General features: G+C 37.1%; 1 protein-coding gene across 3 annotated transcripts in view; it reads right to left on the bottom strand.

The window, feature by feature from the left end:
• KNL1 (kinetochore scaffold 1) overlaps positions 1-17652 on the bottom strand; it is a 104241-nt gene that overhangs the window by 40646 nt on the left and 45943 nt on the right. For all 3 annotated transcript variants that reach the window (XM_072625405.1, XM_072625406.1, XM_072625407.1), the window contains 3 exons: positions 13813-13865; positions 3266-10948; positions 1449-1587 (listed from right to left, as the gene is read on the bottom strand). In XM_072625405.1, coding sequence (XP_072481506.1) covers positions 1449-1587; positions 3266-10948; positions 13813-13865 — 7875 coding nt within the window. The remainder of the gene's footprint in view (positions 1-1448; positions 1588-3265; positions 10949-13812; positions 13866-17652) is intronic.

Raw genomic sequence — 17652 nt, 5'->3', positions numbered from 1 at the left:
TTGCTGAACTGGCCAGTTCCAGATGGGTCCCCAGTGGGGCGGTGGGTGGTTGTTTGTCCTTCATTCTCAAAGAAGACTATGTCATCATGGAGGTGATGCCATGACATGCAAGTGAACTGGAGTTAAGTGAGGGAAAGCTGTGTAAAGCCACTAGCTTTACTTTATCCTCCAAAGCCATCTGGGTCCAGTGACCAGATACACATCAACATGACTGGAGATAGCCCCCATCATTCTGATGGCAAAAAGAAAGAACTAAGATATCTCTTGGAGAGAATGAAAGAGGCCTGAAGCTCAATAGTAAAAAAACATACAAACAGATTATGGCAACTGGTCCCATCACTTCCTGCCAAATAGAGGGAGAAGAAATGGAAGCAGTGTCTGATTTTATATAATTGGCCTCATTGATCACTGCAGATGGTGACTGCAGCCATAAAATTAAAAGATACTTACTCCTTGAAAGGAAAGCTATGGTAAATCAGGATAGAAGAGTAAAAAGCAGAGACATCTTCTTGCTGACAAAGGTCTGTATAGTCAAAACTATGGTTTTTCCAATAGCAATGTATGACTGTGAGAACTGGACTATAAAGTTGAGCTGCACAACTGATGTGACCCTTATGTTTGGAAAGACTGAAAAGGAGAAAATGGCAGAGGATGAGATGGACAGATAGTGTCACAGAAGAAATGAACATGAGCTTGGACAGATTTTGGAAGACTGAAGACAAAAGGGTGAGTGTATTATGGTCCATGGGGTCGTGAAGTGTCAGATACAACTGAATGACAAAACAACAACAACAAAATTCCACAGTTGATGGAACTGTGAACTGATCTAACCATTTTGGAAAGCAATTCTGAATTACATATAAAGAGTTACAAATCTGTGTTTGCCCTTTGACCTAACGATTAGGCCTGTTTCCCAAGGTAATCGGGGAAAAAGGAAAAGAATCTATGTGTTTTAAAATATTTATAGCAGCTTTCTTTGTGGTAGCAAAGAACTGGAAAGTGAGGGGATGCCCATCCATCGGGCAATGGCTGAATATGTTGTGGTGCATGCTTGCGAAGGAGTTATTGCTGTTGTTACTACATTGTAAGAAACGATGAGCAGGTTGTTTTACAGAAACATGCAGAGACTTGCATGAAATAATACAATGTGAAATGAACAGAACCAAAAGAAGGTTGCGTACAATAACAGCAATACTGTTTGAAAAGTAACTGTGAATGACTAAGCTATGCTGAGTAATACGTTCATCCAAATCAACTATGGAGTTCTTAAGAAGGAAAGTGCCGTCCCCCTCCAAAGAAAGAACTGACATGGAGAAGCATGTATTTTACGGCTCCACATACATATCTATATCGAATGTTGGCCTTTTCTATGAGGGGTTGGGAAGGAGAAGAAAGGGAAACAATCTGGAACTCAAAACGTAACAAAAAAAAAAAAATAGAGATCTTACTGCTATAACTCATAGATGTCCCATCAGTCTTGATGGAGTCCGAGGAGCTGGAACAACTAGGAGGGGTCCTGTTGAGAGTTTTCATCAATGAACTACAAGGATTTTTATCCACATACTCTTCTGTATGGTGATCAAATGCCTAAAATCGTTAATTAAGAAAAAACTATCAAGAAGCAAGTATAAGGTATACTTTCATAAAAAGATTTTGATTCTGATCTTTTGTTTTTACATTGCCCAGATTTTTCCCACATTCCTCTCCCTCCCCTTCTCCCAGAGAGACAGCCTGTAAGATGTCCTTTTGACCAAGATGTGTGTGCTGGGTACAAGAAGAATCATCACTTGCTAAAAATCCATTTGATGTTTCTGGGATACTCTAATAAAAAATTAGAAAATATGTCATTAACTTGGGTCTTTCATTCTGAATTTAAAATAATTTTACTAAGGCCCATAGAAAAACTTCATGATTATATCCCATATTTATAAACTCTCTCTTTTATAGTTATTTTTACACTAATGCAGGCCCAATTTGCTACCTAACATTAATCTGAGTCATCTGTCTAGTCCTGCACTAGGGTTAATGGAAAAGGCTTATCTCCAAGATTAGCCAACATCATAAATAGCTAAGGTGTTTCTGGCTAGAGGGCAAACAACTCATAAAATCCCCAAGTCAGTATTTTTGATTTTGTGATTTCTGACTTCTCCACAAGTACATATTTTAGGGAAAGATCCCTTATCAGTTATTAAACTAATTCAACATTTATGAAGCAGCTAAACCAGGTGCTGGGGCAAGATATGAAGGTTACAGAAGACATAGGCTCTGTCCTCATGGATCTTTTGGTCTTAAAGCAGGAGTGGCGGTGGTGGTGGAAAGGGAGGCAGGACAGTGGTGGTAATGATACATATACAAATAATTATAATACAGAATAATACCTAAAGGAAGGAAAGCTGCAAAGTGTTACCTGACATCTAGTTATAGAAGTTTAGCTTTACAGGTCACCTTAGTGATCATAAAGAAACATTCAACTACTTCATTTTATAGGTAGGGAAACTTGAGACTCAGGAATGTTAAGACATTTGCCCAAAGGCACACATATAGATGGTGGCCATGTAGCATACATGGACTGCTTCTTAGGAGTCACATGGCCTTAATTAAAACTTCAACTCATCTAATCCTTTTTTAGAACCCCATCTTTCCTGTGAAGTTATAACTTCTACATTTTTTTTCTCCTGTCCACTCTTGTGTTTCACTGGCATATAACTCTCCCAATAAGGAAAATCCTCTGCCTCATGTAGGTTAGAAACTGTTCTGCAACTTATACTTTTTTTTTTCTTTTTTTAACTTATACTTTTTTAAGAGTTGCCTTGGGGACTGAGAAATTAAGTGACTTTCCCAGGGTCACATAGACAGTATGAATCAGAGGCCTAACTTGAACTTAGGTATTCTGACTCTAAGTCTAGTTCTCTATAAACTATGCTACACTGCATTTGGCAATTCATGACTTACTTTTCAAAAAATTAATAAACCTTAAAACTGTTATAAAAACACCTATAATCTTTTATGAACTCCTGAAGCTTTCTGTTCTCTACCTAAAAAATTATAGTTTGGAGGAAAATGTATTTTGGTTAAGTCATTTAAAACTAACAAAATTTAGAATGCAACAATTTCTTGCAGTATATCTTTGTCCTGTTCGACTTTTGACACAGAAGTCTTTCTACAGCACTGTTAATTGGAAGAGAGCAAAAAAATCAATTCCCTTTCATCAAAGACTAAAATGCAAGTTGAACACACTTTAGTTACTACACAGACGTGAACTCACCTGGAGAGCCTGGGCTGAATCACTAAGACTGGTTTCATCTTTTTGAACTTTCTTCTCACTGGGAATACTGTCATCTTCTCCTTGTAGTAGGAGTCTTTTCTGACTACTGAAGATTTCCTTCACTATACTTTCAGGTGGCTGGGTCTCTTGTTGGCAAGTCTCAACCACAGCCTTTCCCTTGGCTTCAATGCTGATGGATTCAGAAGAATTACTCTCTTCTGGATCTAGAGGAAGGTGCTCCTCATTTATATACTGAGAAGGACTCAAGTGTGACTCTGTTAAAGCAGACATCAAATCTGAATTTTTCTTATTGACTGGTTGAATTTCTAAACTGTTTAAATCAGTTAAATCTACTGAGTTATGCTCCAAGGCATCCATACCAGTGACACTGCAATTTCTTTTGTTTGGCAGTTTGGGTAAGAAGATTCCCAAAGAGTACCTTTTTGCCTTAATTGTATCCTTTACAACAGTTTTTAAGGGTACAGAATAAGTTGCATCTCCATTAGAAGAATATGCTTTTCCCTCATCTTCGATGTTCTTCGTATTATTGGTTCCTATTTCTGTGTTTTGTGTTTCAGTCATTTGAGATTTATCCATACTGTCTCCCACTTGTTTTCCCAATTTGGGTAACTGTTCTGTAAGGTTAGCTATTTGACTAATCTGAGATTGTGAAAAAATTTCAGATCTCTTGATTGTATTCAGATTTTGTTCAATATTAGCAGTATTAATAACTTTAGATGAAATCACAGGATCTGACAGTTTGGAATAAGTGGCATGAAGCTGATCTATTTCTGTAGCTGAGTCTGAGTTAACTTGGATTTCCATAGTTGTTCCCCATTCAGATATTTGTATATTCTGCTTTGGTTTCTTTTCTGAGGCTGGAATAAGTTCTCTATCATCATGCAACATTTTGGACTTGTTTTCATAGTTAAGTGCGCAAAGGTTTCCTGCAGCAACTTCCAAATTTCCATTTTCTGCCTCAGGTTGCATTAATTTAACCTCATTTACACTATATTGCTCCTTTTCTGGTAAGGGAATTGAGTGAGTTGGTAACTGAGGTTGAGAGTCAACAAATACAGTATCCCTGAAGAGCTCACTTCTTTGTCTTTGTTCTCTATCATCAATGAAAGCTTTCACTTGATGCTTTGGAAACTTAAATGGAATTGTTTTAGAGTTAGATTTAGTTCTTTTTCCCAGTAAAACTGTACTATCAAAAGAACATACTTCTTTTTTGACCATATGATCAACAACTTTCTCTAAAGTTTTTTCATTAATAACAGTGCTCTGAGATCTGTCAATTTCCATTGCATCCTGATCACCAGTAAACATAATAGTTTTATCTGCAGGGAAGAAAGATAACGCACAGTGCTGTTCAGCCTGAAGAAAACTTCTGTTTTCTATTGCATCTATTTGTTTTTTAGTGACCTTTCTATCATTAACATCTTCATCTGAAAGGAAAACAGTCTCATTATTAGGAACAAGTGCTCCAACTAGACTAGTCCTTTTAAAGCTATCAATTTTTGTCTTATCTGGAAACATGCTTTGTGTTTTCTCCATAGTTTGATAATCAATAACAACAGTATGGGATTTGGTAATTTCTAGCTCATTCTGATTATCTTCAAACACCACTGTTTTATTCATTTTCCTACAACTGTCCTGTTCACCTTCTAGGACATCTTTGTGGTTTATTTCCTTTGTAGGAGCACTGGTAATTTCCATATTATTCTCATCACCTGCTGGAAATACAACAGTTTTGTTACTGTAGAGTTCGTTCATGCTTTTACTTCCCCCAGGTTTGTCTAACAGCTGTGCATTCTCCAATCTGGATCTCTCTACAGTTCTATCAGTCATACAAGGGACTGGTTTAGTTAATTCCATGTCATTATTGGATGTAAACATTATAGTTTTATCCACAGGAATACTTCTGTGGCCATCTCCTTGTGGCACTGTCTGGCTGTTTATTATTGTTGTGTGGCTCTTAGTGAGATCCAAATCATTCCCACATTCCTCTGAAAAGAAAACAGTCTGATCATTAGGAGCAAACATCATCTTTGCTTGACCCAGGCTTTTCCTTCTAGAATCTGTCAGATGAGACCTACCTTGCCTCTTTTCCACAGTTTGGTAATCAATGAGGACAGTGTGGGATTTAGTAATTTCTAGCTCATTCTGATTATCTGCAAACACCACAGTTTTATCCATTTTCCTACTGGTTCCTGCATCTTGTAAATTGGCTTCACAGTCCATTGCAAAAATGTGGCTTTTAGTGAGATCAGTGATCTCCATGTCATCCTGCTCACCTCTATACAAAACAGTTTTGGAAGCTGAGGCTAAAGGTGCCAAACAACTATCCTGTTCACCTTTCAAGACATCTTTGTGGTTTATTTCCTTTGTAGGAGCACTGGTAATTTCCATATTATTCTCATCACCTGCTGGAAATACAACAGTTTTGTTACTGTAGAGTTCGTTCATGCTTTTACTTCCCCCAGGTTTGTCTAACAGCTGTGCATTCTCCAATCTGGATCTCTCCACAGTTTTATCAGTCATACAAGGGACTGGCTTAGTTAATTCCATGTCATTATTGGATGTAAACATTATAGTCTTATCCACAGGAATACTTCTGTGGCCATCTCCTTGTGGCACTGTCTGGCTGTTTATTATTGTTGTGTGGCTCTTAGTGAGATCCAAATCATTCTCACCTTCCTCTGAAAAGAAAACAGTTTGATCATTAGGAGCAAACATCATCTTTGTTTGACCTAAGCTTTTTCTTCTAGAGTCCATCAGATGAGAACTACTTTGCATCTTTTCCATAGTTTGGTAATTGATGACAACAGTATGGGATTTAGTAATTTCTAGCTCATTCTGATTATCTGCAAATACCACAGTTTTATCCATTTTCCTACTGGTTCCTGCATCTTGTAAATTGGCTTCACAGTCCATTGCAAAAATGTGGCTTTTAGTGAGGTCAGTGATCTCCATGTCATCCTGCTCACCTCTATACAAAACAGTTTTGGAAGCTGAGGCTAAAGGTGCCAAACAACTATCCTGTTCACTTTTTAAGACATCTTTGTGGTTTATTTCCTTTGTAGGAGCACTGGTAATTTCCATATTATTCTCATCACCTACTGGAAATACAACAGTTTTGTTACTGTAGAGTTCGTTCATGCTTTTACTTCCCCCAGGTTTGTCTAACAGCTGTGCATTCTCCAATCTGGATCTCTCCACAGTTTTATCAGTCATACAAGGGACTGGCTTAGTTAATTCCATGTCATTATTGGATGTAAACATTATAGTCTTATCCACAGGAATACTTCTGTGGCCATCTCCTTGTGGCACTGTCTGGCTGTTTATTATTGTTGTGTGGCTCTTAGTGAGATCCAAATCATTCCCACATTCCTCTGAAAAGAAAACAGTCTGATCATTAGGAGCAAACATCATCTTTGCTTGACCCAGGCTTTTGCTTCTAGAATCTGTCAGATGAGACCTACCTTGCCTCTTTTCCATAGTTTGGTAATCAATGAGGACAGTGTGGGGCTTAGTAATTTCTAGCTCATCTTGATTATTTACAAATACTACCGTTTTATTTGTGGCCCTGCTTGCTCCTTCTTCTAAATCTGCTTTGTCTCCTGCAATTGTATGGAATTTATTGATCTCCAAACTATCCCCCAGAATTTCAGTCATCCCTTTCTTATTCAAACATGAGAGAGTTAAGCTTGGTGATTTCTCATATCTCATGGAAGCCTCACTGTATTTCTGCTTCTGCTGTTCATCTGCAGGTATCTCTGAGTTGCCAGTTTGAATAATTACTTCATGGTTTTCAGTCAAGTCCATATTATCTTGCTCAGGGGCAAAAATAATAGTCTTTTCTGAAGGATAAGGCAAGAGTGAATTGGTCGAAACTAATTTCGTGGCTAACAGTGATTGATGAGCATATTCTGGGCTCACATCTGTATTAGCAACTGTGAGATTCTCAGGTTGTGATAATGAATTCTGGCAGTTACCAAATGGTTTTTCAGACTGTAGATCACCTTTGTCTTGCGAGAAGGAATTAAATGCCTCTTTCAGTGGAAATGGAATCTGTTGGAGAACAATTTGAGAAGTAGGTCTACCATTGGGAGAGAGAGGGTTTTTGGTTTTCACAGGAGCCAGCATATTAGCTGAGGTCAGAGGTAACTGAGTTCCTAAGTCACTGCTATCAGTCTTGACTGTACAACACTTGGTCAAATCCATATCTTCACCTGAGAAGACAACAGACTTGTTACCAGACAATGGAACACTTAAAGGATTTGCAAGACTCTGCTGTAATCTTCCTGCAGTTACATAAGAAACTGGACTGCAGCTTTTGTTCTGTTTTATATTCTCTGAAACAGTTTCCTGATCCTGAAATAATAACTCATTTTCAAGATTTGGTACAGAAGAGCCCTGTACATTAGTTGGGGATAATTTAATAATCTGATCATGTATGGCAACTGTGTTACTCTTAGTAATGTCCATGTCATCTTCTTCTGAATAAACAGTTTTATCCATGAGATTAGAGATGGCCTTCTCTGGATTTGAATACATTTGAGTTAAGTTACTGACACATGCATTTTTGTCATCTCCTTTGGGTATAAGACTTTTGGTCATTTCCATGGCATCATCACAACTGGAGAAGAAAATTGTTTTATCACTTTGAAATACTGGGCCAGGACATGTGGATTCTGGGGCTAAGGCCAATGTCACAGAGCTCTGGTTGGAAGCCTGTGATGCTGGGGGAGTATCTGTCATCCCGGTGTGGCTTCTGGTAATGTCTATTTTATCCTCAAGATTTCCTGAAGGGTCATGACACAGAACATTCTGTTGGTTGCTACAGATTCTCTTTGACCCAGGATTTTTAGTAGTATAATCACCTTTTGTGACATCTACTGTGACACTCTGAATATGATTCTCTATCCCAGATACGTTATTTGTAGGAAGGAAAATCTGTGCAGTGTGGTTAACTGTCAAGTCCATAAAGTCATTGCCATATACTGTAAAATCACATCCTTCAGCTGGCCTCAAGAGAGTCTCTCTGGCAATAGGGTCCGTGGACTGAATATTATCTCTATGGCACTGGGTGATACCCTTTCCATCACCTTGTTCTCTGAAGAGTCTAGTGACACCAAGGCTGTTCTCTTCTGCATTAGCAAATACATACTTTTTTGGCAGAGAAAAGGCATCATTGTTTGGTCCTTGGGAAGGGACATGGGCTATAAAGACATTTTCCTTATCAGGTCCTTCAGTACAAGAACTAATAGATTTTTCTAACTTCAATCTTTTTATGAAGTCATTGAAATTTATTTTTTCTGAAGAGGTGCTTGTCTTGCACTGGAAAGAACATTTATCAGCTATTGTTTCAGGATCAGTAGACAAATTAAATTCTTTGTTCATGGTTACATCTTCAGTGTGGGACTTTAAGTTGGTCAGAAAGGATTTGGAGTCTATTTTGCAGGGCTTTCCCATTTGTATGACTGCAGTATTATTTCTAACAAAATCCATAACTGATGAATTAGAAAGTAAATTGGCATTATTTTGCAACTCAGACTGTGGTTTAAAGATGATGTTCTGTGGAACCATGTCTCCAGACTCCTGTATTGAAGGACAGGACATACATCCAATAACAGCAGTGTGACTTGTGGTTAAGTCCATATTTTGTTGTTCTGTAAACATGACAGTCTTGTCATGACAAAAGGCAAGTGAAGTATTGGCTACATGTTTTTTCAGTGGATCAGAAAGTCTAGAATTCTGTCCAAGTGTAGATTTCAATGCATAGGTGTTAATGTCAATAGTGTGCCTTTCCATGTCATCTTCTGATGAAAAAGTTATTGGTTTTACATTGGATAACCAAGACTGCTTGTGAAAATGTGCATTTCCATTGTTTCCCAATGCCACTTTTCTTTCAAGATTCTCATCACAGATATCTATGGTATGGCTTTTTGTCATATCTACTTTATAAACACTTGAATGAAGAATATCGTTATCAGGATAGGATGAAAGTTCCAAGATTTTTTTATCTTTGATGCAGGTTTCTGTTTGGGTATTTTTAGGTCCTAATTTTCTTTGTGTGACTAATGCACTGTCGTGAAGATGAATAGGCACAGTATGACTTTTAGTTATTTCCATTTCTTCCCACATCTCTAAACCAGATGAATGTCTGCTGCTGTGAGAGAGAGGTTTTTTGGTTTTCACAGGGGCTAGCAAATTAGCTGAGGTCAGAGGTAACTGAGTTCCTAAGTCACTGCTATCAATCTTGACTGTACAACACTTGGTCAAATCCATATCTTCACCTGAGAAGACAACAGACTTGTTACCAGACAATGGAACACTTAAAGGATTTGCAAGACTCTGCTGTAATCTTCCTGCAGTTACATAAGAAACTGGACTGCAGCTTTTGTTCTGTTTTATATTCTCTGAAACAGTTTCCTGATCCTGAAATAATAACTCATTTTCAAGATTTGGTACAGAAGAGCCCTGTACATTAGTTGGGGATAATTTAATAATCTGATCATGTATGGCAACTGTGTTACTCTTAGTAATGTCCATGTCATCTTCTTCTGAATAAACAGTTTTATCCATGAGATTAGAGATGGCCTTCTCTGGATTTGAATACATTTGAGTTAAGTTACTGACACATGCATTTTTGTCATCTCCTTTGGGTATAAGACTTTTGGTCATTTCCATGGCATCATCACAACTGGAGAAGAAAATTGTTTTATCACTTTGAAATACTGGGCCAGGACATGTGGATTCTGGGGCTAAGGCCAATGTCACAGAGCTCTGGTTGGAAGCCTGTGATGCTGGGGGAGTATCTGTCATCCCGGTGTGGCTTCTGGTAATGTCTATTTTATCCTCAAGATTTCCTGAAGGGTCATGACACAGAACATTCTGTTGGTTGCTACAGATTCTCTTTGACCCAGGATTTTTAGTAGTATAATCACCTTTTGTGACATCTACTGTGACACTCTGAATATGATTCTCTATCCCAGATACGTTATTTGTAGGAAGGAAAATCTGTGCAGTGTGGTTAACTGTCAAGTCCATAAAGTCATTGCCATATACTGTAAAATCACATCCTTCAGCTGGCCTCAAGAGAGTCTCTCTGGCAATAGGGTCCGTGGACTGAATATTATCTCTATGGCACTGGGTGATATCCTTTCCATCACCTTGTTCTCTGAAGAGTCTAGTGACACCAAGGCTGTTCTCTTCTGCATTAGCAAATACATACTTTTTTGGCAGAGAAAAGGCATCATTGTTTGGTCCTTGGGAAGGGACATGGGCTATAAAGACATTTTCCTTATCAGGTCCTTCAGTACAAGAACTAATAGATTTTTCTAACTTCAATCTTTTTATAAAGTCATTGAAATTTACTTTTTTTTCTGAAGAGGTGCTTGTCTTGGACTGGAAAGAACATTTATCAGCTATTGTATCAGGATCAGTAGACAAATTAAATTCTTTGTTCATGGTTACATCTTCAGTGTGGGACTTTAAGTTGGTCAGAAAGGATTTGGTGTCTATTTTGGAGGGCTTTCCCATTTCAGGGCAACTGAAGAGGTCTTTTGTAATCATTACAGTGTGACTAGCTGTCAAGTCCATTTGATTTTCATCTGAGAAGATGACTGTTTGATCATTTCCACATTTTTTTTCATGAATAGGTTCCATATCTGAGTCCTGTAATAAAAGCAAAAAAGAACAAATTAGTGTTTGGTTGTACATACCAAAGGCTTTACATCTTTCCTACCTATAGTACCAAGGTGATGTTTTAATGTATAAGTCTCAAAGAACAGAGGAAGGAAAAAAAAAATTTATTAAATTCTTACTATGTACCAGATACTGTGCTAAGTGATAGTAATACATATACAAGCAAAGTCCCTGCTCTTAAGGAACTTACATTCTAAATTATTCTCATTCTAAAACCGAGAAGTGAATTGTTACAAATTAAATGATGAGTTATAACATGTGGCACGTACTAAAAATAAACAGCATCTTCAATAACGATTAGAATTAGATGGGAATTGTTAGTCACATGGCATCTTGTTTTACTAAAGGATTCTCTGTATGAAATCCAAATTGTCCTATTGTCAGTAATGTTTATCCCATTTATTAACAAGAATATCAAAATGTTTTCAAGTGTCATGTAGAATATTGAATATAGTGAAGTAAACATCAGTTGATATTGAACTCCATCTATATACCCACAGAAACCAATCCAATTTATATTCCATTTTGGGAAGAGGTCCAGACAGACTAATTTTCATTTTCCTCTGAGCTATGCTTCTGACATTCTCAACTTGAATACTATGCCTCACCTGTAGTCTCACTTATAACTTCCCTCTGTACCTGGGGCCTCCTCACCTTGGAACATCCATCCACCATGTTGGTTTATTCCTCTCTGCTCTCAAATGAGTTATTTGTACAGTGCTTAGCACAATGCTGGCAAAAAAGGCACTTAATAAATACTTGTTTCTTCACGCCTTCCTTCCCTCCCTCTCATTGGTGAATTCCCCCTAAGGCCTCAATTTTGGGGAAATGCCCAGGCTGGCCAACCTTTATTTCTCTTCTGGTTCTGGTTCTGACTTTTGATACCATGAGTATCTCTTCTTTCTCACTCCCTTCCCTTCCTTTTACCTTCCTTTTGTATGTCTTATGGACTGTTTTTTTTTTCCTTTTGCTTGTATTTGTATCCCTAGCACTTAGTAGAGAGTTTGGCACACAGTAAGTGCTTAATAAATGCTTTTTACCTTGCTGAGTTCTAAGCGTGAGAAAAGGATCCAATGTGAGCAGTACTAGGTCAGTCTATAGCTCATTAAGACACACATTCCTAGAGCTGGAGCCAAACCAAAGTAGATTATGGAGTTGCAAGAGAACACAAACTGTTCACACTTCACTTCACTTACTCCATTTCATATTATCTATAGTTAAATAGTCAATGGAAAACACAAAACCTTCAGAGAAAAATCGTAAGCACAATGCACCAACTTAGTTTTGTAAAATTATTTTCAGAAGAAACGTGAAAAATGTAGGAACGTTACTGCTTCAAAATTATATGAAGTATAAAAATTACTAATATATAACTTAAATAAAGTACTCTACTATTCAAGTCATGTGACAACAGTATTTTATAGACACTTAGGGAATAGCCAGTCAGAAGTGGGATAAGGAGAAAGAAAAAGCAACATATAAACATGTTATCATGACTTACAGCCATTGCCATAGCACCAAGTTCACATATATAGCACAGTGAGTTCCTACTCTCTAGAGCAGAGATGTCAAACTGTCAGTTAGGCTAGAACCAGATTAAAATGTATTGGAAAATGTTTAACAAAATAAATAAAAAGCCATTGTAACATAGATAATACTAATTTGTGGTTTTCTAATTCACTATGTAGCCTGCAGGACTCTGTTTCTATTAGAATTGAACATCACTGTTTATAAATCACAACTCCTATACATTATATAAATTTCAGATTTACATTTTCATGGGAATCAAAGAATTTTAGTGCTGGAAGGACCTTAGAAATCAACTAGGTCAACTCCCTTATTCTGCAGTTAAGGGTACCAAGGTTCAGCAAGGTTATTTGTCCAAATTCATACAACTGGTTAATGGTAGAAATAGGACACAGATGGGTAGTCTTTAAATTATATCATACTTCCTCACTTGCCTCTAGAAGGTAGGAACAATTTTTGCTTAACTTTTTTCAGAATAAAACAATTCTCTAGGACGGCAATGACCTTAATAAATGCTATATGATGATACTTTACTAATTCACCTTAAATTTTTTTAAAAAAATAACGTAAGTTTATTTCAGTTAACAAAAATGATTGCAAGAATTTTTGTAAAATATGAAAGACATAGTATTAGTAAAGAACTAGCAGATGTGACTTAAATCAAGAACAGTCATCAGTGTAGGCAATATGTTTTTATTATTTTCCCCCCAAGGACTTGGCACTGATATAGGCACTATAAAAAAACACATATGTTTATATGGAGAAGACTATTTAAGAAAGACCCTCTCAGTAAAATGTATACAGTATAAATTAACTCTGGGCAAAAACAATAGCAATCACTCAAAAACATGACCTTATAATTCAGTGCAATCTAACTTTGTAGAAGTATATTTGGTAAGAATTAAAATGTTCCTACTCAGAAGTTGTGTGGAGGGTCCATTCTTTTTTAAAGCAACGGATAGGCTATCTTATAAATGCTAACTGGGCCTGTGTATCTTAACCTACTCAGAAGAAAAATTGCTATTGCATTTTCCTAAGAAGAGAATTAAAAAAACAGACCAATGATTTACCACAATATAACAAGCTGTATTATTATGGATCAATGGCACTATTATTTTATGGAGCTTCTTTTTAAAATCTAGAATACTTAGCAATGGTTTTATTCTTGGGGGAAAGGGTTCAACACATTCACGCTCCTGTCACCTAAAGTTCTAAAAGTAATGTTAAAAGTTACAGTTAAAAGTTACAGTTAAAAGTTTCCTATTTGAGTAAATCTCAAATATGAAAATATCTTCACACATTTATACCTCTGGCTGCTGCAACTGGACCTGAATAGGAGCACGAAGCAGTGTTTCCATTCCTACAGAGAAAAAAAAAGGAATGCTAGTCCATGGTTCCCATTTTCCAAGAATTCAATTTAACTAACATGTTATACTACATATACAAAGACAGTTCATGCTTTTAAAGTGTTGGCATATTACTGGGGCAGATATAATATGCACACAGATAAGTAAAGTACAAGGTGAGGAGGGAGAAAGTATTAACAAATGGGGGATCAGGGAATGCTTCGCATAGGTGGCGGCACCTCATCCATGCCTCATTTTACAAATGGAAAAACTGAGATTTGGGGATAAGAAACTACTTGTCCACAATCACACAGTTAGTAAATGTCCAGGAGAGACTCAATCAGGTCCTGTGACATCAAATCCAGACTCTTTCCCCCTTATCATTCTGCCTCTTTCTTTTTCCTATTTTCTATTATGGTAGGGTAGGAAGGAGTTAGGGGGTGGGGTCAGGGAGCAGAGTAGAATAAGGCCCAGCAGGACTCTAAGCCTGTAATCCCATTCCTACTGTCTGTGAATGTCCTTCCCTCTAATCTCTGATGCCTCCCACAATTGTGCCATCTCCATTATCATGTAGTTTGAAATTTCCCTTCTTTATAATTTCCTGTCTTAATTTCTTCCTTACTACTCCAAAACCTATACTTCATACTTACCACAACCTCCAAGTTCTCTTCTTCCAGAACAATAATCCTGTTCTGGTCTACATTCCTTTCTTTACAATCTAGATTCTTTAACTGACGAATTCAAAGTCACACTACCTACCACTATCATTCACATCCTGCCAATGCTCAACCCTGGATCACCCCAACACTGCCTTCTCTACTCCACCTGCTACGCTAATGAATTCCAATGGAGAATGTTATGCAACCATATCTACTACAAATTCATGTAATAAAATCCCAGTTTCCTGCAGGGATATTCTGAACTTTATCCTGTCTTCTCAATCTTTTACTTCTTAACTTTACAGAGAAAACCTTCCTTGCTTCTGTCATTCCTTCAACATCCTATGGTAGGCAGTCAGATCCTCTGCATTCTTTGGTCTACAAGAAATTTCATCTTCCTTCAAAGAGAGAGCCTTCTCCAGTCAGAATTGGATGCCATAATGAGATGTCCCCCCAACCAAGACAGCTTAAGTCTCTGATGATTTGTCTTGACTTTGGCAACAAGATATTTTCTATTGGTTGCTAACATTAATTTGGATACTAAGAGCATTACACAGAAATGAACAATCGGTTTTAACAAAGACCTTGCTTTCAGAGCCAGGCCCAGTGTATATGTCAAAATGTACTGTTCACAGTAAATTTCAAAATTCTTTATTTCTCCTCCATTTCTCTGCCAAACTCCTAGAAAAAAGCCTCTACCTTTCCGTTACCATCTCCTATATGCTGTTTCCATTCAGATTTTCTTGCTTCTTTACAAAGAAAAGAGACTCAGCTCCCTCTTTTCATTTGCTCCACACCTTGAACCCCTCTATATAGACCTTCACTTGCTTCTCTTTTGCTCCAGCCCCTGAGGAAATCTTCTTGTCAAGGATGACTCTTCTAGCTGTGCCTTTGACCTCATTGCCCCTAGTATCTGCCCTGAACTTATTCCAGCAATCATTCCTCTTCCCTCTCATCTTCAGTGTCTCCTTGTCTACTGGCTCTTTACCTGATGCCTAAAGACATTCCCCAGCCTTGAAAAACCTTTACTTAATCCTGTCATTACCTCCTATATCTACTCTCCCTTTCAATGCCAAATTAAAAAAAGAGGCCTTCATCTTTCTCACCTCCCCTCATTTCCTTCTTTTCTAATATTTTCCCAATTACATTTAAAAACAATTTTTAACATTCATTTTCAAAAAGTTTGAGTTTCAAATACTCAGTCTACTCCCTTCCTTGAGAAGGCAAGGAATTTGATATAGCTTATGCATGTGCAGTCATTCAAAACATATTTCCATATTAGTCATATGATAAAACAAAACACAAACAAAAAATAAAAGAAAAATATAATTTGATTTGCAGACTCCATCAGTTCTTTCTCTGAAGATAGATAGCATTTTTTTATCCTTAGTCCTTCAGAATTGTCTTGGATCATTATACTGCTGAGAATAGCTAAGTTATTCACAGTTGATCACCATAAAATATTGATGTTACTGCATATACAATGTTCTTCTGGTTCTGCTCATTTCACTTTGCATAAGTTCATGTAAGTTTTTCCAGATTTTTTTCTGAGAGCAGCCTGCTCATCATTTCTTATAACAAACTAGTATTCCATCACAATCATATACCACAACTTGCTTAGTCATTCCCCAGTTGATGGACAGTCCCTCAATTTCCAATTCTTTGCACCATTAAAAGAGCTGCTATAAATATTTTTTTACATAAAGGTCCTTTTCATTTTTCCCTCTTTGGGATACAGACCTAGTAATGGCAATGCTGGGTCAAAGGTTTTACAGCCCTTTGGACATAGTTCCAAATTGCTCTCCAGAATGGTTAGATCAGTTCATAACTCCAACAGCGCATTAGTGTCTCAATTTCCCCACATCCCCTACAACATTTGTCATATTAGCCAATCTGATAGGCGAAGGATGGTACCTCAGAGTTGTTTTAATTTGCATTTTTTTCTCTAATCAATAGTGATTTGGAGCACTTTTTTCATATAACCATAGATGGCTTGGATTACTTCATCTGAAAACTACACATTCGTATCCTTTGACTGTTTATCAGTTTGGGAATGACACATTCTTATAAATCTGACTCAGTTCTCTCTCTGTGTATTTGAGAAATGGGGCATTTATCAGAGAAACTTGGTGTAAATATTTATTACAGTTACGATTACTGTGTATTTCCCTCAATCCAATGTTCCCCATTTATCCTACTCTCTCTCCTTTCACCCTGTCCACCCTAAAAAATGTTCTTCTTTGGACTACCATCTCTTACAGTCTGTCCTCCCTTCTATCAGCTCTTCCACTCCTCCTGTCTCCCCCTTTCTTATGCCCTTCCCCTACTTTCCTGTAGAGTTAAGAAAGATTTCTATACCCAATTGACTGTGTATGGTATTCCTTCTTTGAGCCAATTCTGATGAGAATAAAAGTTTTTTATGCCTCTTTTGTGTGAGATAATTTATCCCATTCTACCTCTCCCTTCCCCCTTTTCTTAGTGCTTTTCTCTTTCTCACCCCTAAATTTTATTTTTTAAAAGATACCATTCCATCAATATTCAACTCATACCCACGCACTGTCTATGTATACTCCTAACTGCCCTAAGAACAATAAAGTTCTAAGAATTACAAGTATCATCTTCCTATGTGAGGATGTAAACAGCTTAACCTTATTGAATCCCTTATGATTTTAACTTTTTATGCTTCTTTTGAGTCTCATTTTCTTTGGTTTTGTTTGATTATTTCTTGATGTCTCATGAACTTTTTAGCTTCCACTTGCCTAAATCTAATTTTTAAGGAATTATTTTCTTCAGTGAGTTTTTGTACCTCCTTTTGCATTTCTCCAGTTCTATTTTTTAAGGAACTCTTTTCTTCAAGGAATTTTTGTACATGTTTTTCCATGTGGCCAATTCTGCCTTTTAAGAGTTCTTCTCTTCAGTGGATTTTTGTGCCTCTTTTACCATTTGGCCATTTCTGTTTTTTAAGGTATTATTTTCTGCACTATTTTTTGGTGCCTCCCTTATTAAGCTGTTGATTTTTGTCATGATTTTCTTGCATTACTCTCATTTCTTTTCCCAATTTTTCCTCAACATCTCTTATTTGATTTTTAAAATCCTTTTCGAGTTCTTCCAAAAATTCTTTTGGGTCTGAGACCAATTCACA

The sequence above is a fragment of the Notamacropus eugenii genome, chromosome 7 (assembly GCF_028372415.1).
Source record: "Notamacropus eugenii isolate mMacEug1 chromosome 7, mMacEug1.pri_v2, whole genome shotgun sequence".
Classification (NCBI taxonomy): Eukaryota; Metazoa; Chordata; class Mammalia; order Diprotodontia; family Macropodidae; genus Notamacropus; species Notamacropus eugenii.
This window is presented reverse-complemented; position numbering and strand designations above follow the sequence as displayed.